This window comes from Tauraco erythrolophus, chromosome 19, assembly GCF_009769465.1.
Source record: "Tauraco erythrolophus isolate bTauEry1 chromosome 19, bTauEry1.pri, whole genome shotgun sequence".
Classification (NCBI taxonomy): domain Eukaryota; kingdom Metazoa; phylum Chordata; class Aves; order Musophagiformes; family Musophagidae; genus Tauraco; species Tauraco erythrolophus.
Window position 1 is genome coordinate 12,778,443 of NC_141483.1, and position 26,558 is coordinate 12,805,000.

A 26,558-nucleotide genomic window follows, 5' to 3' on the forward strand; every position below is an offset into this window, starting at 1 on the left:
CATCCTCGTTTCATTGCTTTCTGTTATGGAGTGTTGACAAAAATTGGAGTTGAGACATCAACTCAAGTTGAGATGGGAGGTAAAGGAGTGAGGAAGAGGAGGGAGAGAAGGTTTTACAGGGCTGATTTATCCCCTTTGTACTAAACGAAAACTCACATAAGTAATAGGTAACATCAGTGCACAGTAGCTGTTGTAGTGGCACGGCTGCAGGAAATAGTTGCATCTGCAGCTCCTGTATTAAGTGAAAAAGAGACTTAACAACTTCTAGAACTGCCTTTCTAATCTTATTTGTATGCTTGTGTTTCTGGATCTTTCTTTGTGCTTATAAAAAAATACTGACAAATACTTGTAGAAAATTCAAGGGCAGAGAAGCTCTTGGAAGGAAACATGGTCTTTTCATATAATTCAGGCAGCAGGAGTTCTAGATTGGAAAATATTAAAAAGCTAAATTATGCAACCTTTCTGAGGAAAACTTTATTCCTGCAAATTGTCTTAATTGTTTTTTAAGGGCAATTATGCTAAATCTGTTACATGCATTCACTGTCAACCTGATGGAAGCTTGACAGCTGTTTTCAATGTTTTACATCTATCCTTGTGTAAATTTTTTTTAGTTCTGTACTGAGGCCTATTGCCAGTTGCTTCCAAATGTGACTGAGAACAGGAACGTTAATAAATCATCCTCTTGAAGGATCCCGTTATAAGTTTAAACATTTGAGTCCAAAGTGTTGACTTTTTGTTTTACAGAAATAATGGTAGTTTGTCCTAAGGTGGTAAATGCCACTAGGCCAGGTAAGTCTTTTCTGGTGAAACACAGGGTTTTCTGGTTTGTTAAACTTCAAAGGCACACAAGCTGGAATATTTCTAAATGCTACGTATAGATTTGATGAAGGTCCAAATTTTATTTTCTAAGTACTGAAACTAGTACACAACTGGGTCACATGCAGTGGTATTGCTTGGGAAGCTTCTTCAGTCAGAGAAGTAACAGGATTTAACTCCTTGCTCAGACTTTCTAATTTGGACAAAAATATTGTTTGCTTTCTTGATCAGTGTTCTACTGGATATTTTAAACTCTGTTCCAGCTCATTGATAGAGAAGGATGTTAATTTCCATCAATGTTTGAAAGGAATTCCTGTAAAACACAGCTTTTCTTTTGTAGCTGATCTAAGCAATGGTGCAGTGAAGAAGGAGGCTTCCACAAAAGAGGTAGCAAGAATATGGATAAATGATATTAAAATGAGAAGTTTTTCACCTACTATGGTAAGTAGCACAAATGGTTAATTTGCTAAATGAATGTGTATTTTATCAACCACAACCACCTGTGACTGTTTTCAGTAATTACTCATATATGGCTCTGGTGTGGTAGAATTATCAAGGGCATCTGTTTGTTCAAAAGGTTAGTTAGTTTCTCAACTAGATGAATACTTGGTTAGATGACTAAAACTAACAACTGTGTGGAGCAGACGACATGTAGAGTAAATGGCAATTTCAAGAAGTTACTGTCCTTAACAGAACCTCATTGTGTGGACAGAGAAGGACGTGTGCTCCAATTAAAGCTGATAAGCATATCACTTGCTCTGGATTTTAAGACATTTTCTTTTAAAATATCCCCATTCATGTAACTAGCAACGAGGAAACTAGACGGCTTTCTCTGGCATGAGTGACCTTCTGGGTGGTTTGATTTAAGATGTAAACTGAGTGTTGTTCTCTTTTCTAAATGTAATAAAAACATGTTCTGATGCTGTAAACACTTGAGTTTCAGCATCTTCACTGGTGGCTAGAAGCAGGCTGAAGTTTGATGAACAGTGCTCCGTAGTGACTGACATACAGAAGGGTTTTCAGATTACTTTTTTTATCTTAAACATTGAATTAGTAATTGTGGAAGTTTTTGATTTGCGAGCTAGTAAGTACTTTAAAAATACTCATATGTTTACATTGATCAAGATCACACTAAAAAAGGGTAACTGTCAGGTTTTGGAGAGCACTGGGATAGGATGGTGACGATTGTAACTATTCTCTGAAGTTGTGAAATTACGTAATGAATGAGAAACTGCAGGAGACTTCATGGGAAAGTTGCGTTTTGGCTGTTAAACTAGCTGTTGTGTTTTCAAGGCAGTTTAAGTCATATCTTGGATTTAAAATGCTATAAGAAATATGTGGTTTTGAGTTGTGCTTACATGAGTTTGGAGTACTTGAATCTCCTTGCAAAGGAGAGGAAGCTGCCTGACTTTGTCTTTGAAGCGTTGTTCAGAGTGTAAGAAATCTACTTTTCCATCTGTAGTTTTCACTGCTGCTCACTGGTTCCTCTAGCACATGTGTTAAAACACTCAGGTGCAAGTTTGTGCTCATTTCATTTTTCAAGTTAATTTCCAGGACACAGAGTATTAACAATGTGCAGATTGGCCAATGCAGGTATTTCTCTCTTCTAGAAAGTGCCAGCAGTAAAAGAGGAAGAGGAACCTGAGGAAGAAGACGAAGAAGAAATGGGCCATGCAGAAACTTACGCTGAGTATATGCCAATAAAATGTACGACCTGAACTTTGGTTATGTCAAAAGACTGAAATATTTTGACAGCTAATTTGTTATTTACCTTTCTGTAGTTACTAGAACAGAAAAAGAGATAGATTAATATCTCAATCAAGTGAAAAAGACCTGAGTTTGTGCTGGGTTTTCCTAGGAAATTTTTCTCTTCTGTAGCGCTTAGTTTTGGAAGGTACACAGATTCCTTTTTAATAGAAGAGGAATTCTTTAGTGTAGCTTTGAGCAGTACTTGTTTCAGAAATATGATTGATGAACCAAGATCAGGCTTTTTTTACCTGTGTTAAGATACTTTGTGCCTCAGCAGAGGAAATTTTGTAAAGGGTTTAAGTGGTCTCTGCTACACTTAAGGATCTAGTTTGAGTCTTTTGGTGTGAAATTACCCTAAGCACATTCTTTGTGTATTGTTCCTGAATGACTTTAGAGCTGTGGGTTTTTGTAGTTTGGTTGTGGTTTGGGTTTTTTTTTTAAAAAAAAAAAGAATCTCCTACTGCTCTTAAATGCCATCTCCTCTTTTTCCTGCTTTCTCTTCTTTATTGTAATCAGTGACAAAAAGCTGCTATTGTGCATGGAGTTTGTAGCTAAATGGTTAATTTTTGTTATCACTGATGAGATCTGTCAGCAATTAAACCATGTCTGTTCTAAATCTTTTCTCCTCATACTGTTAAAAACAGCACTATATAAATAGTGAGAAGAATGTTGCTTTTGTGATTCTGGCATCTCGAGGCTGCCTCTAGCCTTTTGGGAAGGCAAGGTTCAGACCAGTTTTTCTCAAATATGTCAAGTACACAAATATTTTACTTTTCTATGAACTGAATTTTATCTAACTTCATAAAAATTGAGGGAAGGTGTTGAGAAGAGAAACAAAGATTGCGGTTACATAAACTCAGGTTAATGTATTCCTTTGTATGCAGTGCAGTTTAACACTTGATGTACTGTTGCGATGAAGCGTAGTTATTCTCGAGCTCAGTCTTTGCAATGGACAGTCATAATTTATTTTGGTGTATATAATAACCTGTGCTGCAGCAACAGAACTCTGTATTTATGTTTTCATCTTCTCAATTCCTCCTTCTCCTTTTTCAACCAGTAAAAATTGGTCTACGTCATCCCGATCCAGTAGTGGAAACCAGCTCGTTATCCAGTGTAACTCCTCCTGATGTGTGGTACCAGACATCAATATCAGAAGAAACAATTGATAGTGGCTGGTTGTCAGCTTTGCAACTTGAAGCAATCACTTACGCAGCCCAGGTATGCTAGACATTAGTACAGCTTAAAATCTAACATAGAATTTAAGAAGAAGAACTGTCTGACAGGTGCAGCTATGTCAGTTTTACAAGGAGATAAAATCATAAGAACTTAAAGTTTTAGGTTGCATTGGAAGGTGGCAGGTGAGCTTCAGCTCAGATGACTGTGAAGTAATACACCTAAGAAAGCTTTGTCTAAACCACTTCCCTGATGCTGATCTCAAACTGTCTTAAAATTCAGGAAGGACATCTTGGTTGTTATTTTTATTTCTCTGAAATAACTTAATGGCTGCAGTAGCAGCAGGCTAAGAAAGCCAGCACTGTTTGGCATCGTTGGGAAGGGTATAGAGGACAAAACTGGGTTTTATTTTGCTGCTATATTAAACTATAGTGGGCCAACATCAGATGTTGTGTGTGCAGCTCTCTGCTTGTCAGGGTGAAAGGTAGTGAAGTTAGAGGACAACTTGAAATGCTCACAGGAGGGATGAAATTGCCTCCTGAAGAGGGACTAACAAGGCTGAGATGCCTCAGGCTGGAGAGGAGGAGGATGAAAGGGAATAAAATCAAGGTTTACGTAATAAAGAAGGTAGTGTAATCCTACAAAACAAGAACAAAGCAGAACTTGGCGAGACTGTTAGGAGGTTGGTTTAGAATGGATAGAAGAATACATCTTTACACAGGCAGTAGGCACCTGCGTGTTGCTGCCACAAAAGGTTGTAGAGGTGTGTATCAGTGTGGTTAAAAAAACAGCCAGTCTGGTAATAGGCACTAAAAGAATTACATGGATAAATACAGCATTTTTACAGCAATTCTAGGTGCTGAGGGGAGAACGGATCACATAAAGCAGTTCGGCTTATATGCTGTCCCTAAATAAAATCCCCTCTTCCTGCTGTTGGGAGGCTGCTTGGCTGGGTGGACCACTGGTCTCATCCAATAGGATGTTTCTTACGTTCGCTCCTTTCCAACAATCCACAGTGATGTGTTCTGGACAATGGATACAAGTTTTGTTCTCTCTCCTACAGCAACATGAAACATTCCTGCCCAATGGAGACAGAGCTGGATTCTTGATAGGTGATGGTGCTGGTGTAGGAAAAGGAAGGACCATAGCTGGAATAATCTATGAAAATTACCTGTTAGGCAGAAAAAGAGCAGTCTGGTAAGTGTGTCAGGATTTATTTAGCAAACTCTGTAGTGATTATAGTACTTAAATTCAGTGTAATTTCTCTTCTGACAAATGTTCTAGGAACAGATTTTTGAGATTCTGCTGTAACTTATGGAATATATGCTTTGTTTTGTATCTTCAGGTTTAGCGTGTCGAATGATCTGAAATACGATGCTGAGAGAGACTTGAGAGATATTGGAGCAAAAAACATACTGGTGCATTCATTAAACAAGGTGTGGAAACTTTTTACTATGTACAGTTGAGGCAAAACTTTAGGTACGCTTGTGTGACAAGTTTTGCATGTTGACTGTTTTAAGAGCAAGAATGTACTAATTTCAATAAATTTACTGTCTAGGTCTTGCTTGACAGGCCTTAATCTTACAAAGAACCACACAATGCTTTAAGTTAATCATGTGAATAGGCCCCTTGTAGGATTAAGTTTTAGCGTGTGATATTTTTCTTAAAAACATGACTCTTCAAGCAACTCCTGCTACTACTAGTGAAGTGTCTTCTAGGAGTTGAAATGTTCTTTACCTCTTTCAGACTTTGTAGCGTTTGAATTTTTTCCTTCCTATCTCCCAGCGCGCGTTTTGTATGTAATGAATTTCGTACAAAATAATTGGATAATAGACTTCCTCAGTAACTTATTAAAGCAGCAGTAGCGTCTGAAGTTATTTCTGGAGACTGTGCCTCTGCTCAAGAGTAGCCACTTACATAAATTGTGATTACTGGTTGAATTCACTGAAATGAAAGTTTGTTTTAAGTTAGTGTTTTTGCTTTGTAAAGTCTTAATTTCTAAAGTACAACAAAGTTTTAGAAATTGTCATTTATGGTAGCAGCTGTAAATAAATCTGACCTTTTAGCTCTAAGGGATGCACTGGAACTAAAATCTTAATTGTATTTGAGTGAAGGAAGCCGTGTAGTCAAAGAATGTGGCTGTTAATCTTTTGAGGCTTCAGATCCAGCCCAAACCATTCCATGATTCTATGTTACATTTGAGGAAGGCCCTGTATAACCCCTTAACCATGTTACCTTATGCCCTAATCATGATGTAGGGATACAGGTGGTTCAAAGTGTGTGTGCCTTAAGGTTAAGACCACCAGCATGCCTTAATCACATGGTAGGTGGGTCTGAGGAGGAGTCTCTTTTGAATAGTTTCTGTAATTTCTTATCTCTTTATTGCAGTTCAAGTATGGGAAAATTTCTTCCAAACATAATGGAAGTGTGAAGAAAGGTGTCATCTTTGCTACCTATTCTTCTCTTATTGGTGAAAGTCAGTCTGGTGGTAAATACAAAACCAGATTAAAGCAGCTTCTTCACTGGTGTGGTGAAGACTTTGATGGAGTTGTATCCTTTATCTGGAGTTCAGTGATTGTAATCAAATAGGTGTTTAAGCTTGCATCTTTAAAGACAATCTTGTGTTTTTATATGCTGGTGTTTTTAGGTATTGCTCTTTACTCCTGACAGTAGTCGATTGTGTGTGTACTCTGACATTAGACTTGAAGTTTTACAAACTTTGTGCCAAATCTGTTAGCATCATAGTGTTGCCACGCAGCTCTGATACAGGAGTGAAGCTTCTGCTTTTTCTGTAACAAACACATAGAATTAAAATACAATGTTTAAGAACCTTAAGTTTACACTGGAATTTTCTCCAATGAATTATTTTTTTTTAGTATCAACACTTTAAAGAGCTCAGGTGTTAGTTATTTTCCTCTTAAGTAATTAGTAGCTAAATATTTTCCCAATTTTAGTGAAAAACATGACTAGTGTCTCTTTGAGTTTACAATTTACTGCTGCCACCTATTGTAATTAGCAGATTGTCTTGTATTCTGGTTTAGCTCCACATTCTAAAAACAAGTGGGACAAAGTTTTTTCCTTAATTACGGTGCAGATTGTATTTGATGAGTGTCATAAAGCTAAGAATCTGTGTCCTGTTGGTTCATCAAAACCAACAAAAACAGGTCTGGCTGTGTTGGAACTTCAAAATAAACTTCCAAAAGCCAGGGTTGTTTATGCTAGTGCCACAGGTATGTACTGCTTGGTTTGCATTAAATGTCTCTGGTTTTTACTGGCACCAGTACTGAGTGTGGTGTTCTTCTAGGTGCATCTGAGCCAAGAAATATGGCGTATATGAACCGTCTTGGAATATGGGGTGAAGGAACTCCATTTAGGGAATTCAGCGATTTTATTCAGGCTGTTGAAAGAAGGTAATATTTTGGAAGAGCTGTAGCAAGGACGCATATGGTTGCAATCGGCTGTGCTTTCCAGTTCCTTTGTCTTCACTTGCTCGTGGTCCCCTGCACACTTGTCCCGTCACACTAAGAACTTTCTGACTCTGTTTCTGCTAGATTTAGAAGCTAGTTTATCTTACGTGGTGGAAAAATGGGACGTTTTCCTCACTCAGAAAGTTTGGAGAGCTTTAGAAGCTTGCTGGGAAAATAGCTCTCTTAAAATATGGGTGTTATGAAATGAAGATATTTTGCTGCTCATCATGAAAATGTACTGTATGTACCAAGTGCTCAGTAGAGTTGTTGTCTCGCTATGTGCAAAAACCCTCCAATGCTTATGCATTCAGCTTAGTTTAACAGGAAGAAGTCTTGTTCTTACGCGTTCTGGCATAAGAACCCAGTTCAGAAAAATTACATATGCTGTTGCAAGGTACTTTATATTTCAGAACTTATTAAAAAAAATTAAATGAGAGGTCGGCAGAAAATGCAACTGCTGCATTCTTTGGTAGGTGAGCATCTTAATATTTGCTTTGCCTACTTAAAAAGAATTTTCACCACTTCAGAATACTACAGTAGGGTTTAGTATGCATCTTCTTGCATAGCATCTACGTGATGCGTGATTTTTCTAGACTGTGCAAGTGTAGTCTCCACTTCATTACTGAGTACGTATCAAATGAGCAATAACGAAATTACAGGCCCAAGCTTGTGAGGAGGTTAGCTTTGCAGTTGACTTCTGTGCTCTCGAGGTATTTGCTAAAGGTGTGTTGCTGTTGGAAGGAACTTAAGTTTCCTGCTAATTTAATTATTTTCATATCAGCATAAATCTGAATAGCTTTAATACAGTTTTTATTCATTATTTTAAATCTTCAGTGGAGTGTATAAAATTGCAGTGCAAGATTTTGTTATATATTTGGACCAACTTCATTATCCAATTACAGTTTGTAAGGTACTGTCTCCTAATGCATGCTAGGCCATTCAGGAAAAAGTAAATTATTTGAGTGCTTATACTTCTTGGGATACACTTAATACTCACAAGGCAGGGATATAGCTTTATGTGAAGGCTGAATTTCAAGACTGCCTGGTGGGATGTGTTTAACCAAACAGTACTAATAATTTGGAAAACATTCCTTCACATTTGTAAGCATGCTGTTTTCTTCTAAAGCACTTGGGCATTCGGTAGGGGTTTTTCATTGGTTTTTTTTTTATAACAAATCCTTGCTCTTGAAAAATTCTCATACCGACTTAACTTGTTTCTTTATTTTAGAGGTGTTGGTGCCATGGAAATAGTTGCTATGGATATGAAGCTGAGAGGAATGTACATAGCAAGACAGTTGAGTTTTTCAGGTGTAACTTTCAAAATTGATGAAGTTCTGCTTTCACAGGAATATGTTAAAATGTACAATAAATCTGTGAAACTGGTAAGAACACCTTTTTAAATTTGCTTTCTGTATCACGTTCTGAGAGGTTGAAGTTACTTGGTTTAAACTACTTGAAATCACGTGTAGTACTGTTGCCTGTTGAGAAACAGGAATGACAGTTGTCTCATTGTAGCGTAAAGATTCCTCCATTTAAGATGTGGCAAAAGCTGTTAATTCTTGTCCTGAGTCATAAAAGCTGCAGCTTGGGGCACATCTGCCAGATCCACTGCCTTATAGCAGTACTTCAGGGCCCTTGGTCATTGTTGCCCAAGATAAAGCTGTTGGTCATGTTTTTGTGCTCCAGTCCTTCCCCTTTAGGCAACTGAGCTGAAAACAAGCTGCAAAGCATGAGACAGCCTGCGTGCACTTCTTCATCGAAACGGTGCAGTGGAGTGGTGCCTGTAGTTAAACAGGGCAGGGTGATAGTTTACTTGCCTGGCAGATCAAATCCAAAGCATCGAAGATGTGGCTCCCTTTAATGTTTTCCTTTATTCACCCACTGGTTATCTTTTTCACGTTGTTCTCATTTGTTCTGTCCGCATGCTAAGCTGAATCTCTTTTTCCTGAGTGCACATTCTGTTGGTACATTACCACTGCTGTATTAGATAAAAATAATTACTCCTTGGATATAGATTAAAATGAGCAGGGTCTTTACTTGCTTAAGAGGTGCTTAAGCATGACTCAGTGTTCATGTTGTATAGCTACAATAATTAAAAATTATCTTGGAGAGGTGTATAATATCAGCTTTAGAACAGCACTTTACTTTAAGAATATTATTTAAAACAGTCATTCAGCTTCTCTCCAAAGCTTACTTTACCTGGTCTGGAAATGACTGACATAACAAAACGTTGTCAAAACGAAGGCAGTGGGGTTTCTCTCTTTTTGATAGCTTGCTTTATACTTAATTATGGGCAGAGCACTCTGCTTTATTACTGTATTAACAGAGAAACTAGATAATTAGAAAATACTGTGTAGGTTTGCATTGGCAGTAATGTAATTGTATCTGCTTTTTGTTATCAGAGTAATTGTCTTCTGAATTTACTAAGCCATAACTGTTTTCTTTTTTTGTGAGCTTTGTTGTTTGCATGACTAGTTTCCTGGCCTTGGAGTCCCATAGTACTGTAACTTTAAACTTCTCTTCTATTTGGATATTAAACAATGTACCTGTGTAACCTTGAAATGTGATGTGTAAAGCAATTAACATTTTCTTCTTCAGTGGGTCAGTGCTAGAGAGAGGTTTCAACAAGCGGCCGATCTGATTGATGCAGAACAACGAATGAAAAAGTCTATGTGGGGTCAGTTTTGGTCAGCTCATCAGAGGTTTTTCAAGTACCTTTGCATAGCATCTAAAGTGAAGAGGGTGGTGCAGCTAGCTCGGGAAGAAATCAAGAATGGGAAAGTAAGTTGATCAAGACCTGTTTTTAAATATCTTTGTTATATGTAAAGCTATTACGTTTTGTTGTTGTTTATAACATATTTTCAGATGTAGTAGTAGCATGCTTTTGTACTTGATGGTGTTGAAGTTGTTTAACGAGCAGAACTCCAGGTGAAAATAAACTTACAAGTCAGTTTTCTTAGTGACAGTGCCTTGTATTCATTTGTCCTTTAGTGTGTTGTTATTGGCCTGCAGTCAACAGGAGAAGCAAGAACATTAGAAGCTTTGGAGGAAGGTGGTGGTGAACTGAATGACTTTGTTTCTACGGCGAAGTAAGACTGAAGTTTTAGAACTGTCCTTGACAAAACTAACCTTAATTCAGCTTAGTGCGCGTAGAAACTTATCCTTTTGTGTGTAAAACATGTATGAGTGCACAGAAAGTTGGGTGTCCTTTAGTACCAATATTCTTTCCTTAAGCTGCCTGTACATAAAATGTGGCAGCATTGCTGAAAGGAGCATTGGTTAGTTCCTTGTTCTTCTGGCACTCTGTGAGATGATGTTTTCAGTTGTGAACAGCTGGTACTGTTTTACTCAAACTGGGAGGAGGGGAACACTTGCCAAGTGTACACTGCATTTATACCAGAGCAAGTTACAGTTATGACTTCCCTCTTTTATTAGATGAGCCAGATCCAATCCTGAGACTACCTTGCTGAAGACCTTAATAAATTAAGTTAATCTGTCATTTGAACTTTGAGAAGTAAGAAAATGGCAGCAGGAATACCACTTGATACCAAAACCAAATTTGGCAAGTTATAAGTAACAGTGCTGTAAAGTAAATGTCTCCTATTTTTAAGAAGGTGACGAATACAGTAATATAAGTGATAATTGTACAGGGTGCTGTGTAATTGCATTCACAAGGAGTAATTCTTCAGAGAAGTCAAGAAAGCTGTTAAAATGTTACAGGTTTCTGCTTTAAATAAATGCAAATTTGACTGAAGAACCCTTTTTTCTTAAACAGAGGAGTATTCCAGTCTCTTATTGAAAAGCACTTTCCAGCTCCTGACAGGAAGAAGCTGTTTAGCTTGTTGGGAATTGACTTGACTGCTCAAAGTAATAACAATTCACCCAGAGACAGCCCTTGCAAGGAGAACAAAATAAAGAAACGGAAAGGTAATGCTGAAGTTCTTACACTAATGCCGTAGTGAAAATGGCAGTTTTGGAGCTGCCTAAGGGTGAACTCTAGAAAAAAATACAGGAATATAAATATCAGTATGATCATTCATGAAAGAGCACGTCTCACAAGTCTCTAAGACTTCTGTTAGAAATTTCCATTAGTAGATATAACCTGTAAATTCTGGTTACTTCTTTGGTCAAAACAGATTGATCTCCTATGGGACCATATCCCAAAATGTCTTGCATGTGTCAGAGCACTTCCTGATGCAGTCAAGCAAACAATTGCTTTCTTTTTCTTAAGGCTCAGTAAAGAGCAGCCTAATACCACTTCCTTTCCCAAACTGATTATATTCTTTCTGAAAAGTAGGTGATCATTAAAATATTGAGAGCAGAGTCTTACTAAAAATGTAGATTAAATTCTTCTAAACGGTTCTGGTTTTAAAAGCTGAATATTTTCCACTTTGTATGCAGTGGTGGTAAAACAAACCTCAGAAGTAGACTACAAGGTCTAAACTAACTTTTTTTTTTTTTCTGGGGTGATGGAATTAGGTGAAGAAATAAGCAGAGAAGCCAAAAAAGCTCGCAAAACAGGTGGCCTTGCAGGTAGCAGCTCTGATGAGAGTGAAAGTGAGTCTGATGCTTCGGACCATGAAGAAAGTGACAATGAGAGCTCCAGATTTTTGAGTTCTGGAGATGATGACGACTTCAATCCATTCAGAGATGAATCCAGTGAAGATGATGAAGATGGTAAGACAGTTAAGTGTGTTGTCAAGCCAGTAGCTGAATTTGCAGATAGTAAGCATAAGGTCTTTCCTAACCATTTCAGTGAGCAAAAATAAGAGTGTTTGATAAGCATGTAGTTTAATTCTGGTAAGACTGGAATTAGTACTAGAATGTTGATTTGTATCTTCTTTAAGTAGATTTTGCACACCGAAGTTCAGACTTGTGTAAGTCACCTCTTGTAATGATAATGTTTTTCAAAGCAAAGGATGGCTTTTTAGTAAATGCTTGAAACTTTTTTTTAATCTTATTTAACTTTAGATCCCTGGTTAATTAGAAAAGAGCATAAGAAAAATAAAGACAAGAAAAAGAAGAAAAGTATAGACCCAGATTCTATTCAAAGTGCCTTACTAGCTTCTGGTCTTGGATCAAAACGACCTAGCTGTTTTACTTCCACTGTTGGTACTACCACTTCTAGTACAAACACGTCAGGTAAGAGTAAGTTTTTTTGGCATTTGTTCACTTTCTTAAAAATTAGGCAGTGAAATTCTAAATCTTAAAGAGTCTCTCTTAAATTTCAGCAAACAGTAACACAAATAGCAGCTTTGTAACAAGTCAGGATGCTGTTGAAAGGGCCCAGCAAATGAAAAAAGAACTGCTTGATAAACTGGAAAAGCTGGCTGAAGATCTTCCACCTAATACGCTGGATGAGCTTATAGATGAACTGGGTGGTCCTGAAAATGTTGCAGAGGTAGGCCGATGTTCACATTAGAAAAAAAAAATTTCTTTCTAGTGCAGCTGAACATTATCTGTCTGGCTGCAGTAAATTAATATTGTCACTCTTCAAGGTTGCATGTGACCTAAGTATCTATTAAAGAATTTGTTTATCAGTTTTAGACAGTAATCTCACAGCGCTAAGTATACAGGCTACTCTTGCTGAATGCCTCTGATTTAAAGAGAAACTGGAAGACTGTGTTAGAACACAGAAAAGAGCTCTGAATTGGTAAATGGGTTATTTCTGAAACTGGTAGTTGCTTGTTGGGTAAAAATCATACTAGTTTTTCTTTATAGTGATCTATTTCTCTAACTAGCTGTAATCAATTTGAAGCTGATGTATATGAAGCAGGGAAGCAGCTGTAGTTCATCTTCCCAGGCAACGAACATTAATGCAGTTTTACTATACAGGTTCTTAGTGAAAAGCCTGATGAATTATTATCTCTTTCTCAATTACTTCAGAAACATGTCTTTAAGTTACCTGTCTCTATCAAGTAGAAACATCATTGTGATTTAAAAGACCCTGTTAAAATCAGTGACAACCTCAGCTGTCAGTCTGTGTTCTCAGTACTCTTGGTAAATCCCTTGTGGACAGCAGTATAATACTACGTTGTTTCTACATCGATGTGCTTTGTTAACGCCTTTCATTCCGTGAGTTACTTCTAAATAAGTGTTCCAGGTTGCAGATAATGGCATCAACCAAAAATAATTCAGGTTCCCTAATGTAGTTTTGCACTTGGAGAAAATTACTGAATCTGTTTTAAGGTTGGTGTATGAATAAATAGCATCGTTGCTGGAAGGTTTTGGTCATGTAATAATTTTGGTGTTGCCATAATGAGCTTGTATTCTCCTTTATTTTCGAAGATGACAGGCCGCAAAGGGAGAGTTGTAAGCAACGATGATGGCAGCATATCTTACGAGTCAAGATCCGAACTCGATGTGCCTGTGGAAATTCTGAACATCACAGAAAAGCAGAGGTTCATGGATGGAGATAAGGTAGTCCTTAAAGAGATAGAATTTAGAAAAACTTGCCAGATGCCATAGTAACACTGACAAAGTTGATCAAGTTGTGGTTCTACAGTTACCCCACAGAGACTTTTCAGGTACTATAAGTACTAGTTAGGAAGTGTTTTCTGTTCACTGCTGTGTTTTGTTTTTCAAACCAGTATGTTCAGTAATCCCGTTTAATATGTGGCTGCAACATGCTTTGAAGGTCAGGCTGTAGTTTGAGTTGCCACGGAGGCCTGTGCTGAAGAGGTGTGTAGATGCGTGCAGAGCTGAACGCTACCACTTTTAAGCTGGTCTTGTAAAACAGCGTGTGTTTAAAAGGCAGATAGAGGAAGCAAGGATGTGGAGGGTTTATCTGGATTACTGTGTGCCTCCACTGGCAAGAGGAAATAATGAAATTGAGAAACAGGGAGAACCACGGACTGATTCGGTATGAAAAAAGTTTCAGTGAGCAGCTGAAGAAGAAAGGTGGAGGTTGTTTACCTTAACAAGGGTTGAGAAGTAATGCTGGGAAGAGTGACAGCTTTTGTCCTTTACCTTGCACTCTTAAAGAAAATACTGACTGGGGGAGGGATGACCCAGAACGGTTTCTTGTGGTTCATTGGGGACATGCTGCCACAAGAGGGCAAATCAAGCCAGTGTAGCTGTTGCGTGGAACTTCCCGGGTCTGTTGTTACACTTCAGAGTAGATACTCATGTTCCTGTAAATGACTTGCACGCAGTCCAAACATTTACATTCTTTCAAGGCAAATGCATTCAGATACTAGAATGGCCATATCCTTTTCCTTATACAGTCTTAGCAGCCATTTTGTCTTCTCTGTATTGCTTACTGTCAGAGCAAGTCTCCCTGCGTCCCTCCGTTTTTCTTCCTGAAGTGCAGCCCAACATCATAGAAACTTGCCCTTTGGAACAGCAGGACTGCACCGTGCTGCCTTTCTTCATTTGCACAGAAAGGTGTTGCTAAAAATCAAAGCAAAAACCTGTCCTTTCATCAAAAAACCTGTTAGCGTTTCTAACTCTGATAAAAAGAACCATGATTTTTCTCTCCTCTCTGTTGATTGCAATAGGAATGCCAAATAACAGTGAAGCCATTTCAGACCTATGTTAGTAGTAATTGTAAAATTCAATTTTTTAAAAAAACTGAAGCTTGATCTTGGATTTATTGCTAACTAACAACTCCTTTTTTATTAAAAGAACATTGCCATAATCTCAGAGGCTGCCAGCTCTGGTATATCATTGCAAGCAGACCGCAGAGCTAAGAATCAGAGACGGAGAGTTCACATGACTCTGGAGTTGCCATGGAGTGCAGATAGAGCAATACAGCAGTTTGGTAAATAACTTTTTTGTGTCTTTCCCCTCAGTAATACTCACTAAATTTACTGATAATTCATAGGAAATAAGATTGACTAAGCAACCTCTTAAGGACCCTTCCAATCTCCTTTACTCATGAACTGAATCAGCTTTATCTATAATAGCCTTGAAAGTTTTGAAAGAAACCTAGGAAAGAAACCGGCACTGCAGCTTAGGATTTTTTCAGGTATTGAGTGTCTTTGAGAGTTGCCATAACTGTGGAGTGTTTGCGTACTCCCTTCTATTGGCTGTATTACAGCAGAAACTAATTTTCAGCTGGATTAAGTTCTAGGGTTTTTCTTTACTCTTAACAATTTGTAGTTTATTAGAAATGTTCGATGAAGCGGAATTTATTTCACATATGTGCTTCTACTTAATTATCCAGGAAGAACTCATAGATCCAACCAAGTGACTGCTCCAGAGTACGTGTTCCTAATTTCGGAATTGGCAGGAGAGCAAAGATTTGCATCTATAGTTGCAAAAAGACTGGAGAGCTTGGTAAGACTGTTTCAATAAGTCTGATTCTTCATTTGAGAAAATACAACTTAGATTTCTTCTTCTTCAAATTTGATTTAATTACAAAGGTGTGTCTTAACAGGGAGCCCTCACCCATGGCGACAGACGGGCTACAGAAACTCGAGACCTCAGCAGATTCAATTTTGACAACAAGGTGATGGTTCTATTTCTGTCTGAAAGCTCATGCCGTGGTGCTTATTCCACAAATGACCTGTTGAAGGATTTCGTCCATCTCCTGTGAAGTGTTTGAACTGTATTACTTTCTGTTAGGAGGCCTCTTTTTGAGATAGCCAGAAAACATTCTTAATTCTGTTTGTAAAGCCATGTGGAACACAAATATGTGTGTAAATTACTTTCTGCATTTGTTTACAATCCAAGTCTTTGAGTAAATGGTATATGTCCTTTCAGTCACAACTGAAAGATTAATTTGGCAAGTCTAATTAGAAATTAAGACTCTGCTGTTTATATAGTGTAGTTTAGAATTAAAAAGCTAATAACCAGTTCCTGTTACTGTTGTAGAGAAAAATGTTTTATTGTGAATTACAAATGCTTGCTAAACCACGGGTGCGTGGGGCTGAGGCACAAATCACTTTGTTAGAGCAACTTTCTCTTTCGTACGCAGTATGGCAGGAATGCTTTAGAGATTGTTATGAAATCCATTGTGAACTTGGACTCCCCAATGGTCTCACCTCCTCCTGATTTTCCTGGAGACTTCTTCAAAGGTAAGTGTAACTGACTGAGTGTAATAGTTGCCTTTTGTGGAAAATGCAGATAATTTGAGAGCTAGAAAACATTGTTATTTAAACCGATCTGCTGGCCCAGGTAGGCTCTCATGGGGTGTCACTCCTGTGTATGTTGCTTGAATGTTGAAATTGATGTATGAAACAAGAGATGTGAACTCTCTCAATACAAGGCATGTCCTGTATCTGTTTTGCCAAAGTATTACATAGTTATTTAACTTCATTTTCCTGTTATCTGATGCGAAATCATCTTCTTCCCTGGGCTCATGTATAGCGTTATTAGCAGCTTTCCCTGCTGGTGCTTCCTGGAGGGACAGAAGGCAAAGTTCTGTCTTGCATATTGATGTATTGGGTAGAAATTGCAAGTAATTTATTTGAGGGGTGTCTGAAGTTTTGAAACTTGTTCCTGAAACAAGATGGCTAAACAAGCTGTTCCTTCATTAGTGTATTTTTAGATGGCAGAGCAGCTATGATTTAACTTGTTTCTGTTTCCTAGATGTTCGTCAGGGATTGATTGGCGTAGGCTTGATAAATGTAGAAGACAGATCTGGAATACTAACGCTTGATAAAGGTATTTGTGTGTTTAGTGTATCTTTAGAATGTCGCTAGGAATACTCTATATCATGATAGTGGATTCCTAGCAACAGAACTGAAGCTGTAACTATCTAAAAAGTGACCTTTTTTTTGATAACTTCAGAATGTTGTCCTCATTTCTGAAAGAATTGATTTAAGTAGTCTTTTTGAGACTCTTTGAATACCAGTTGAGAGCTTGTCGTTATCAAACTTAATCTTTGTTGACCTAATACATGTATTTCTTATTCTTTTTTAAGATTATAACAATATAGGGAAATTTCTGAATAGAATTCTGGGCATGGAAGTACATCAGCAGAATGCTTTATTCCAGTACTTTTCTGACACGTTAAATGCAGTTATTCAAAATGCTAAAAAGAATGGAAGATACGATATGGGCATCTTAGGTGAGTAAATCAATTTCTCAGTGCTCTTGTAGTTAAGTAAGAAGAAAGGAACAGAATAACTCTCTCCTTTCCTCTTAAGATTTGGGATCTGGAGATGAGAAAGTAAGGAAGGCAGACGTTAAGAAGTTTTTAACTCCCGGATATTCTACCTCTGGACATGTAGAACTATACACAGTAAGTTAATTCTGTATCTTCTTTGTATGAACTAATAAAACTTGCTTGCTGGTAAGTTTTTAAAACATGGCAATTGGCTAAGCATCTGCTGAGTGGAGGGAGGTTCCAGGCCTTTCACTGGGCAATATTTGGCTCTGTGGTTGTTTAGTTCCTGTGTCTGTAACTGTTCTAAAGCCTGTTCCCAAATACCCTGCGTGGCTGTCTTCCAGATCAGTGTAGAGAGAGGAATGTCTTGGGACGAAGCAACTAAGATCTGGGCAGAACAGACGGGTCCAGATGATGGATTTTATTTATCATTACAGGTAACATTCTTTGTCTCTTGGATTATGTTCAGAGTTTTTTGGGAGCTAACCAAATATGCTATCTCCTCTGAAAAATTTACTGTTCAAATTAATTACTGTTCAGTTTTGCAAAATACTTTCAGTCTTACCTTAAAATTCATGTTAAGTTTGCCTCCAGCAGTAGGTATGAAGCACTCCTTTTTAGCTGCTCAGGATATTTTCTGATAGGAATGTGAGCCCAAATTAATAGCTCTTATTTAAACCTTGTCATGGTTTAACCCAGCTGGCCACTAAACACCCCACCCCCAGGGGATGGGGAAGAAAATTGAAGGAGACTTGTTGGTTGAGATAAGAACAATTTAAATAAAATAAATTTAAAAGCAATAATAATAAAATAATTTAAAATTTCTAATAATATATGGTAATATAAAATGATAATAATACATACAGACAAGCAATGTATCGTGTAATTGCTCGCTGCCCTCTTGACCAAAGCCTGACCTGTCCGGGCTACTGATCCTGAAACAGAAATCCCAAAACTGTGGTCTCAGAAGAGCAAGAGCCCTGAAGGGAGCAAGATTCCTGGCCAGCCCTCTTCTATGTACTGAGCATGATGTTTCATGATACGGAATGTTCCATTGGCCAGTTTGGGCCTCAGTCCTAAAGCTAAGCTGAAATCCTAGATAAGGAGTTGTGGGTCCTTTGCTCCTGCTGTGATCCCTCCCAGCTGCTTGTGTACCTGCGCACTGGCGAAACATGGGAAGTTGAGAAAGTCCTTGATGTCTTAGCAACAGCTATAAACATCAGCATGTTATCAACATTCTTCTCATTCCAAATCCCATCATAAATCCAAAACACAGTGTTACTGTAGCTACTAAGAAGAAAACTAACTATCCCAGCTGAAACCAAGACGAACCTGCATCAAGAAAACAGATGCTTTCGCTGTGGAAACAGTTGGGAAGTTGATGTGGATTAGTGGTGCTGTCTTCTGAAGGTGTCCTCGTTGTTAGTGGCTGTCTTATTGCACACACACTCGCACTCTTCTCTGGAAAGACCACAGTATGGAATCACTCAAGGTAGATACTGTCAGCATGTTTAAACTTAGGAAATTTTTGGTTTGTCTTTCCTTTCCAGATAAGAAATAACAAGAAAACGGCTATTCTAGTAAAAGAAGTTAATCCTAAAAAGAAGCTTTTTTTAGTATACAGACCAAATACTGGGAAACAACTCAAACTAGAAACATGTGCGGACCTGAAAAAGAAATATAAGAAGGTAACCATTAAAATCATGCTAGTTTTAAACTTTTTTTTAAAAAAAAAGAAAATAAGTATAAGGACTTTCTTTTTCTGGTATTTGTGTATAATTTTGACAAGTGAAAAACTAGGCTTATTTTTTCTGAGTGGAGTTTGTATTTGGGTCTTTTTAAGCAGATCTGCGTGGTTTTTGCATTCCTATATCTGAAGCTTTCTGGATACAAATTATCTGTGACATGATGATATAAAATGAGATTATTTTTTTTAGGGTCTAGCAAGGAAAAGTCTTGGTTCTGTGTAAGGAGTACAAACATGTTCATAAGTAAACATCTGTGTACAGTGTATTTTAAGCAATGATGCTGAAGCTTCAGCTGTTTGCTGATGACCTTTTAAACAGTGTAGTTGATAATTTTGTTCAGAGGCTGGTAAGATACCTCTCAAACAATTTTGGTGTTTAATTTGACACCTCTCTTAAACAGTTTTAGTGTTGAATTTGTAAAAACTTGAGGAAACAGAGAATCAGGTTGATTATTGGAAAAGCTCTGAGGTTCTGCCATCCTCCTTCCTGAGATTCAAGCATTTTGCTCATCCTTTGAGATGGCATTTCCGTTGAATAGCTTGAAATTAGAGGATAATGAACCTCTCTCTAACCATCAGAATGTTGGTGCTCCCTCTTTTCTCATAGTAATGACCAAATTGTTTTTGTTCTATGCAAGTCTTGATGTGTTTTACTTTAGTCTCACTTGGAATGACTTTTCTAGGTACCTTCTGAAGATGCTCTGCCACACTGGTTAGAGCAGTACAATTCTTCTGCGGATACCTGCACCCATGCTTACTGGTTAGTATTGGTATGCACGTAGATCCTTTAACTGAAACTATTTACCTAAACTGATGTATTGCTGCTTCTGTTACTCATGTGAGATCTTGTGTTTCTTAAGAAAAATTGTCCTATGATGAGTCAAATGACCCAACTTTTGAGTGGAAATGTGAAGCTTTGCACTTGCCCTTGAAGTCCTAATACATCAGATGGATGCTAATGTATAAATTGCACCCCAGTAGAAGTGTGGTGACCCAGGAGTAGTTTATGCTTTAAGTGTCTGGATCTGATCTATTACTGTGGTAGCATAGTTCAAATGTTATTTGGAGGGGTGGGAAATACTTACACTCCACATAAAGATGAAATAGATGTTAGAAACGGCTGTTTTGTGGTTCCCCTTTAAGCGTCTGAGCTCAGCAGCTGATGTCTTAATTTGTGAGGAACAGCATGAATAGTGGAAGTTTCAGATTAATACATTGATCAGATACCAGTCTCACATGTAACACATTCTGGTTCTCAGGTGGTCTAAATGAGTGATATCTTCGACTTAAAGCTCTGTCTGTACATTTTGAAGATGTGGTCCTAAATAGGCCAACACTTCTCAAAGCTTTACCATTAGAGACATGCTGTGGATAAAATATCCTCCCCTTACTGTATACTGGCAGCCCTCGCTCAACTCTGAATACACGTTAAATAACTTCAAGCCTCGTTTTTAATTGAATTGGATACTTTGAGTTTGCAGAATTCTCTTGAAAGCTTTTTTTTTTTCTTCCTGCTGCAGGAGAGGCAATTGTAAGAAGGCAGGCTTGGGCTTAGTTTGTGAAGTGGGACTGCGCTGTCGAACTTACTATGTCTTGTGTGGTTCAGTATTGAGCGTCTGGACAAAAGTAGAAGGCGTTCTAGCCTCTGTGAGTGGTACAAATGTGAAAATGCAAATAGTTCGTCTAAGAACAGAAGATGGGCAGAGGATCGTAGGTAAGTGGCTTGTCTGCTCTTTTATTTCCATCTGGAAGTAGAAGGTAGTTTTAACTTACAGGTCAGTCCATGTTGCGAGTCACGTAGGAGACTTAATGAAGATGTTTACAAGAGAAAGGGCTTGTCAGTATGTGTGCTGGGGAGGAGTAGAAGTACAGCTGTTTAAAACTGTGTTTGTAGTACAAATACTGGTCTGAGTCAGGTTAAAGGAGGAAGAAATTTTTTTTTTCAGCCGGGCTTTGGGAACACTTATTCTCTCAGTTCTTTTGATTTGCTAGGAGCAAAAACATCACATTCAGCCTACTCCAGCCAAGCTACCCTTGAAACCATAAGGGCTCCACTTTTTTCCCCACTTCTGACAAACGATAAGCCCTTGAAATAGTTGTTTTTGTGGGTTTTGAGTGACTGAAAGTCACATGTAATCAGTAGTTTAGAATGACTTCAAGATGATTATGTCATTTCTTGTTGCTAAACCTCTTAGTGAAGCCCTCATAGCAGGTACGTCAGAGGCTGAAATCTCCATATTTTGCTTAAACGTGGACTTCCTGCGGATATGTGCTGCTATGGCAGCTCCTACTCTGTAACAGTTTTCTAAGATGTTTAAACTTTCATGATGGTGCAACTTCTGTGAGACTGGAAAAGCAAAAATAGCTGACTTCTCGTTTTATGTGGCAGCAGGTAACATGAGAATAAAATTTGTCTTCAGGGGCAAAATGGCAACTTCTTTCTACTGCTTCGTGACCTAAAGGATCTAGTGACTTAGGAAGAAGCAGAAGTTTTAGCTGTGCTTGATTAGACTTCACCTTGGAAACAGTCACTGTTTGACTGTGGCATAAATTAAATGGTGAAATCATCAGCCTGGGGTTTCAATGAGCAAATTGTTTGCATGCTTATAAAACAATTGATCTGTTGCTGTTTTCAGGTTTGATCATTCCTGCAAATTGTGTGTCGCCCCTTGTAAACCTCCTGTCAACGTCAGACCAGTCTCAGCAGCTTGCAGTACAACAGCAGCAGATCTGGCAGCAGCATCACCCACAAAGCATCACCAATTTCAACAATGCATAAGAGGACAAACTACAGGTGTTGACTTTGGTGTTTGAGGAAAAGGCTGTAAAAGCATATCACTTGCATAAAAATCAGGGACAGATTCCAAAGAAATATAACTTTTTCAGTTCAGTTGTGTGCTCTCAAATACTTTGGGAATAAAGAGATCTAAAAAGGTTGGTAGAACTGAAAGCCAGCAGTTGTTCATGGTGGTGCATCTGTCTTTCCTTATGCTCTCTGTAGTGCTTCCTGTTTGCTTTTACTTTTGGCCTTTTAAGCTACAAACCACAATTTGTTTGAAAATGCTTGAAAATCCCCAAGCAGGCTTTATTTTTATCTTGTCATACAGTGCTCAGGGTTTAACGCAGTGCATCAATGCCATTGCTGTGGGAGATATCCTTGAATGCATGTATTGAGTATAAATATAGAAAACATATATTGGGTTTTTCTCTTCAATTTTTGAGTTTATAAAAGCATGAAACTTAGAGGTTGCACATCATGCATTCAAGTTCCTTCCCAGTTTCTGTTGGACAGTGCATGTCTTTGGAAACGGGCATGGACAGGATAAACACACAAGACAGAAATTCAGAGAGAAACACAATCTTAGTTGTACAGCATTGGTTATTGCATTTTTATAGTGTTTATACCCAGGTGTTGCATTTTTTCTGGTTCTCTCCTGGGGGTTATATATTTGAGTCTACAACATGTTCTTTTTGTGATAAACATCTTAAATTAAAATTAGTTCATTTTTAATGTATTAATGGTATTCCTAACGTGTACTGCAAAGGTGGCTGGATGCCTGTTTTCCTTAAATTGAAGCATTTCCTTAATCCGAGGTGGTTATGGAAACGTAAGTGCAAATTCACTTCCATCTTCACTTCCATCTCGCATACAATCTTATATTTTTTACTTCATTAATGTAATTTAATTTGTCACTTGTAAGATGAAACCTTACTTGAGCTGTAAATTAGAGAATGGGAAACACTTGAGGGTTCCGCTGTATGTGCTGTTTCTGTTACCCAGTAACTTGAATACTGTTTAATATGTTGTAAGACATTGTAGAGTTTATCTGGAGCTGTTTAAAAGAAATTGTAATGTACAAATGTGAATAGTCACTTATCTATAATATGGGTAAGTTTTGTTTTGCCTATAATAGTAGATGTTTATAAGAAAGTGAAGGACAATGTTTGTCATTTCTTGCTTGCACAGGTTGCACTATTGAAAAATTGAGATTGTATAAACCTGTCCAAAAAAACTACAAGATAATGATCTTGTAGATGTCAAATAAAAGTTATTGTACTAACAAGAAGTGGAGTCTTGTTTAGGCAATCACCGTATTCCAAAAAAAACTAACAAGTCTGTACAATTGGAATTCGACAGGACTTGGCATGTTCCAGTCTGCTTTAACCAGGCTTCTGTCTTGCAGTCCAGCGATTTCGGTTGAGCTCAGTAATGAGGCAAGAAGTCAACTGTGTTTAAACCTTGACACATGTTTTCAGTAAGGTTCACCCGACAGAGCAGCAATCCACTGTGGCCTCTGTCACTTCTGAAAACACTCGGTGAGCCAAGATTCAAGTGCCATAAAAGACTTTTTCCATAAGTAACGGGGCCAGAAGTTCCACACCTTCAGGCTGCAGTGAGTTCCCGTGTGTGGATAATTTCTCTTGAGGTTCAGTTAACGCTGCCTGTGCCAGCACCTCGCTGTGGTTATAGAGCACCTGCTTGTCGGGGGAGGACGTCTGCCTGCTTTCCCCAGCTCCCAGTCTGAAGTGGTCAAGGGATGCATCCCCTGCACACGCTTGTGACTAACTAGAAATACAGATCTAAAAAAATGGCATGCTCCCTGTTGCCCTAGGGCCTGCCCCGCCTCTGAAGTCCTTGTAACGTAGGTGGTAGGTGTTCTGGAGTTTTTTAGTCCTCTGATAGTAAAGGGAAGCTTGCCTTAGTGCTGGGAGACCACTAAGAGCTGATTATGCCCTGGAAAACTAGACCACAGGCAGGGTGTGGGGGTGGGCGTTCATGTGTTTCACACCCACCGTTGGATGGCATCCATTCCTGGGAAAGGAATGGGATTTTGAGAAGTATGTTGACAGATTACTGTTGCAACAGATAGTGAACCAAACAGCTAGTAACACCAAGCTGTGTGTGGACTTCACTGTCTTTTTGTAATTATTATTGTTTGGTGTAGAAACTTCTGCCATCTGAGATGGTAAAGTGATATTTTAGATCTTAATCGTCAGATGGTTCTAGAAGTTCACAAACAGTGATTTAATTTATTTTTTATAAACAAGTCATTATTTAAATACACTTCAGTTCCTAAGCGCTCTTCTCAGCTTGTGCTAACGTTGGTTATTGGGATGAGCAAATATTGAATTGGATTTTCTCTATATTGTTAACCAAACCATGCTACTTTACTTCAGGATTTTATAGCATATCCTGTTCCCTCACACCCTCTTAAACTTCCCATAGACTTGTGTTCCCTGGAGGAAAAAAAAAATGGCAGTACTTCTACTTAAAGATCCATAAAAACTGTTCCCATTCCAGAAATCCTTTCCCCTACTTGCTTTCCTTTTGCCTGTTCTCTGCTACTTGCCTCCATCAATGCCTTGGCTTTGGCATTCAGTCACTAACACTTCTGCATCCACAGTTCTGGAATGTTCTAACACCTTAAAGGTTAACATAAAAAAAAAAAAAAATTAGCCTTCAAGCTCCAGAAGCATTTACTTTCTTGAAAATTCCTGCTCGGTGGTTGGGGTGTGGTTTTTTGGTAGTAGTTCATTCCTTGCAGGAGCTGCTGATAAGACTTGAGGGAGAAAAGGAATATAAATAGCACGGTGGATGGGATAAGGAGCAGCTCCGCGGCATCTTCTTGCAGCACTGCCCGTAAGCCAAACATCCTCCCAGGGAGAGAAAAGGAGAGACCGAGTGTCATGTCACATACATTACCAGGCTGGGCAAGAATGGTCTCCGTGGTTTTCCTACTGGTGGGGCGTTGATCTGTTTCGTACAAATCACCATCTGAATGGGAGATAAAATTTGTAAAGAAGAGATCTCTGATAACAGGAGCAAAGCCCAAAGTAAGCCAGTAGTAATTTCCTGGTAGTGATTTCTGTACTGCGTGACTTTTGGAAGCATGCTGCAGAAGGGGAAGAGACATATTTAAGCCGACTTGGGAACTGAAGGGATAAAATCTTGAGTTTTCTTTTTTAAACTGTCCCTTGACAGCAACTAAATTTTGACTTGTTAACTAGTTTCATACTTAAGATATGCCTGTAAATGCAATTATAACCCACTAAAAACCCCCCTCTGCACAGCAAGTTTTCAATTTTTTTTTTTAATTGCTGTATGGTCCGTTGGGAACATACCTCTTGTAAGGACTTCGAGCTCCCCAAAGATGCTAGTTGTCTAGTCAGCGTGTAGTATTTTCTTTGTAAATGAAGAAAGCTCTGCAACCTGTGAATGTTTGTCAAGTGAATTATCAAGGGTTTTTTGTATTTTTCTTTTGAGTTTGGAATAAGCTTCATTCAGATCCCACTGCAGTCTGTACATATCTAGAAAGAGTTATGTATGTATATAGAGATGTTAAAGGCTACTGAATTATTGAATGTAAATAACTCTTGTTTTCCTTTGTGTTTTTTTTTTCCTCGTGACCTTCCCAAGATGTATTCCTATTTTCTCAACCTGCCAAACAGGCAGTTTGTGTGTACTTTGAAATATATATAGCATATATAAAACTTCCAAGGGATGTCTGCGTACATTGTAGATGTTTTATGTTGTCATCATTTTTTTCAAAACTATCAATTGTCTGTCTTCCATGATCCTTTTGATGCTGTGTGGTTTTATTCTATATTTTTAGTGTATAATGTATTTTCTTGAGAGAAATTGATTCCTGATGTCTTTCAGTGACTCACTTCTTAGTGCCTGTATCAGAGAGAAACAAATATTTGAATTTTCATGTAGTTTGTTTTCTTTACTCTTTTCAGTGTTTCAGATCTTGAGCTTTAATCCTAGATACGTTTCCATTTTCTTCCACTTATTAGTATTTCAAGTTGTGCAGTGAGCTCCTGCGAGTTCTAGAATTAAATGCATCAGCAATAGAGCCTGCCCACTGTCCTAACATGTAAAAGTATGATGGCTGCATTCATATTAAATGTTAACTGTCTTAAAAGCACTCTTTCTAGAGTAATTAGAGAGTAGTTAAGATGCATCTATTGTGGAGTATTTCCTGGGAAAGTTTTGAGCTTCATGTAATGTCTAAATGTGCAAAACAGAGCTAGTGGAACTTTCTAACCTTTGAAAAAATGGTGCATATTTTTAATTGCCAGATAAAAATACATATATTTATATCAGAGATAAATGAGAAATCCCTTGAATTGTCTGTCTCTTACTTAGCCCATAAGCTTCCAGCGGTTGTCACACAGGCTTTGCCCTTCCCCTTTTGCTGGGAAGAACCGTGTCCGTACAGTTCTTTCCTGAATTAAGTGGTTTGCGAAGTCCGTTGACTGGAGACTCGTCACAAGAAGCATCCAGCTTCAAATAGCAGCAAAATAGTAGTTTCTGTGGTCAACACGAGCGTTAACAATGAATGTGGAGACCCAACGGAGGTGCTTTTGTCATGTCCTGGCAGCTGCAGCGTATGGTTCCCCATCCCAGGCTCTCCTGGTAAAGACTGACAAAGTTGGCAGAAATCAGGAAGTTCCGCAACCGCGGAGATGCCCGAGTGCGGGATGAGAGGTGGGAAACCTCGAGGGCTGACGTGTCAGCTGAGCGCGGCGTTGGCCGAGTTTGCTGCTT

At 38.3% G+C, this 26,558-nt stretch overlaps 1 protein-coding gene across 3 annotated transcripts in view; it reads left to right on the plus strand.

Annotated features, from left to right (window-relative positions):
* SBNO1 (strawberry notch homolog 1) overlaps positions 1-23,073 on the plus strand; it is a 34,046-nt gene extending 10,973 nt beyond the window's left edge. Inside the window, exons 5-33 of one of the 3 annotated variants that reach the window (XM_086623368.1) lie at positions 745-789; positions 1,157-1,257; positions 2,427-2,523; positions 3,623-3,783; positions 4,802-4,935; positions 5,084-5,174; positions 6,127-6,288; positions 6,833-6,968; positions 7,043-7,148; positions 8,434-8,587; positions 9,804-9,986; positions 10,197-10,294; positions 10,981-11,132; positions 11,685-11,882; positions 12,177-12,347; positions 12,437-12,606; positions 13,494-13,625; positions 14,832-14,967; positions 15,373-15,485; positions 15,586-15,657; positions 16,126-16,225; positions 16,740-16,814; positions 17,074-17,220; positions 17,300-17,394; positions 17,604-17,696; positions 18,810-18,947; positions 19,690-19,766; positions 20,527-20,720; positions 21,643-21,821. In XM_086623368.1, coding sequence (XP_086479494.1) covers positions 745-789; positions 1,157-1,257; positions 2,427-2,523; positions 3,623-3,783; positions 4,802-4,935; positions 5,084-5,174; positions 6,127-6,288; positions 6,833-6,968; positions 7,043-7,148; positions 8,434-8,587; positions 9,804-9,986; positions 10,197-10,294; positions 10,981-11,132; positions 11,685-11,882; positions 12,177-12,347; positions 12,437-12,606; positions 13,494-13,625; positions 14,832-14,967; positions 15,373-15,485; positions 15,586-15,657; positions 16,126-16,225; positions 16,740-16,814; positions 17,074-17,220; positions 17,300-17,394; positions 17,604-17,696; positions 18,810-18,947; positions 19,690-19,766; positions 20,527-20,720; positions 21,643-21,785 — 3,674 coding nt within the window. In that variant the 3' untranslated portion in view covers positions 21,786-21,821. Of the gene's footprint in view, positions 1-744; positions 790-1,156; positions 1,258-2,426; positions 2,524-3,622; positions 3,784-4,801; positions 4,936-5,083; positions 5,175-6,126; positions 6,289-6,832; positions 6,969-7,042; positions 7,149-8,433; positions 8,588-9,803; positions 9,987-10,196; positions 10,295-10,980; positions 11,133-11,684; positions 11,883-12,176; positions 12,348-12,436; positions 12,607-13,493; positions 13,626-14,831; positions 14,968-15,372; positions 15,486-15,585; positions 15,658-16,125; positions 16,226-16,739; positions 16,815-17,073; positions 17,221-17,299; positions 17,395-17,603; positions 17,697-18,809; positions 18,948-19,689; positions 19,767-20,526; positions 20,721-21,642 lie in introns of all 3 variants that reach the window. The other 2 variants (XM_086623369.1, XM_086623370.1) reach the window with 2 other exon arrangements.
* The last annotated feature ends 3,485 nt before the right edge of the window (positions 23,074-26,558 follow it).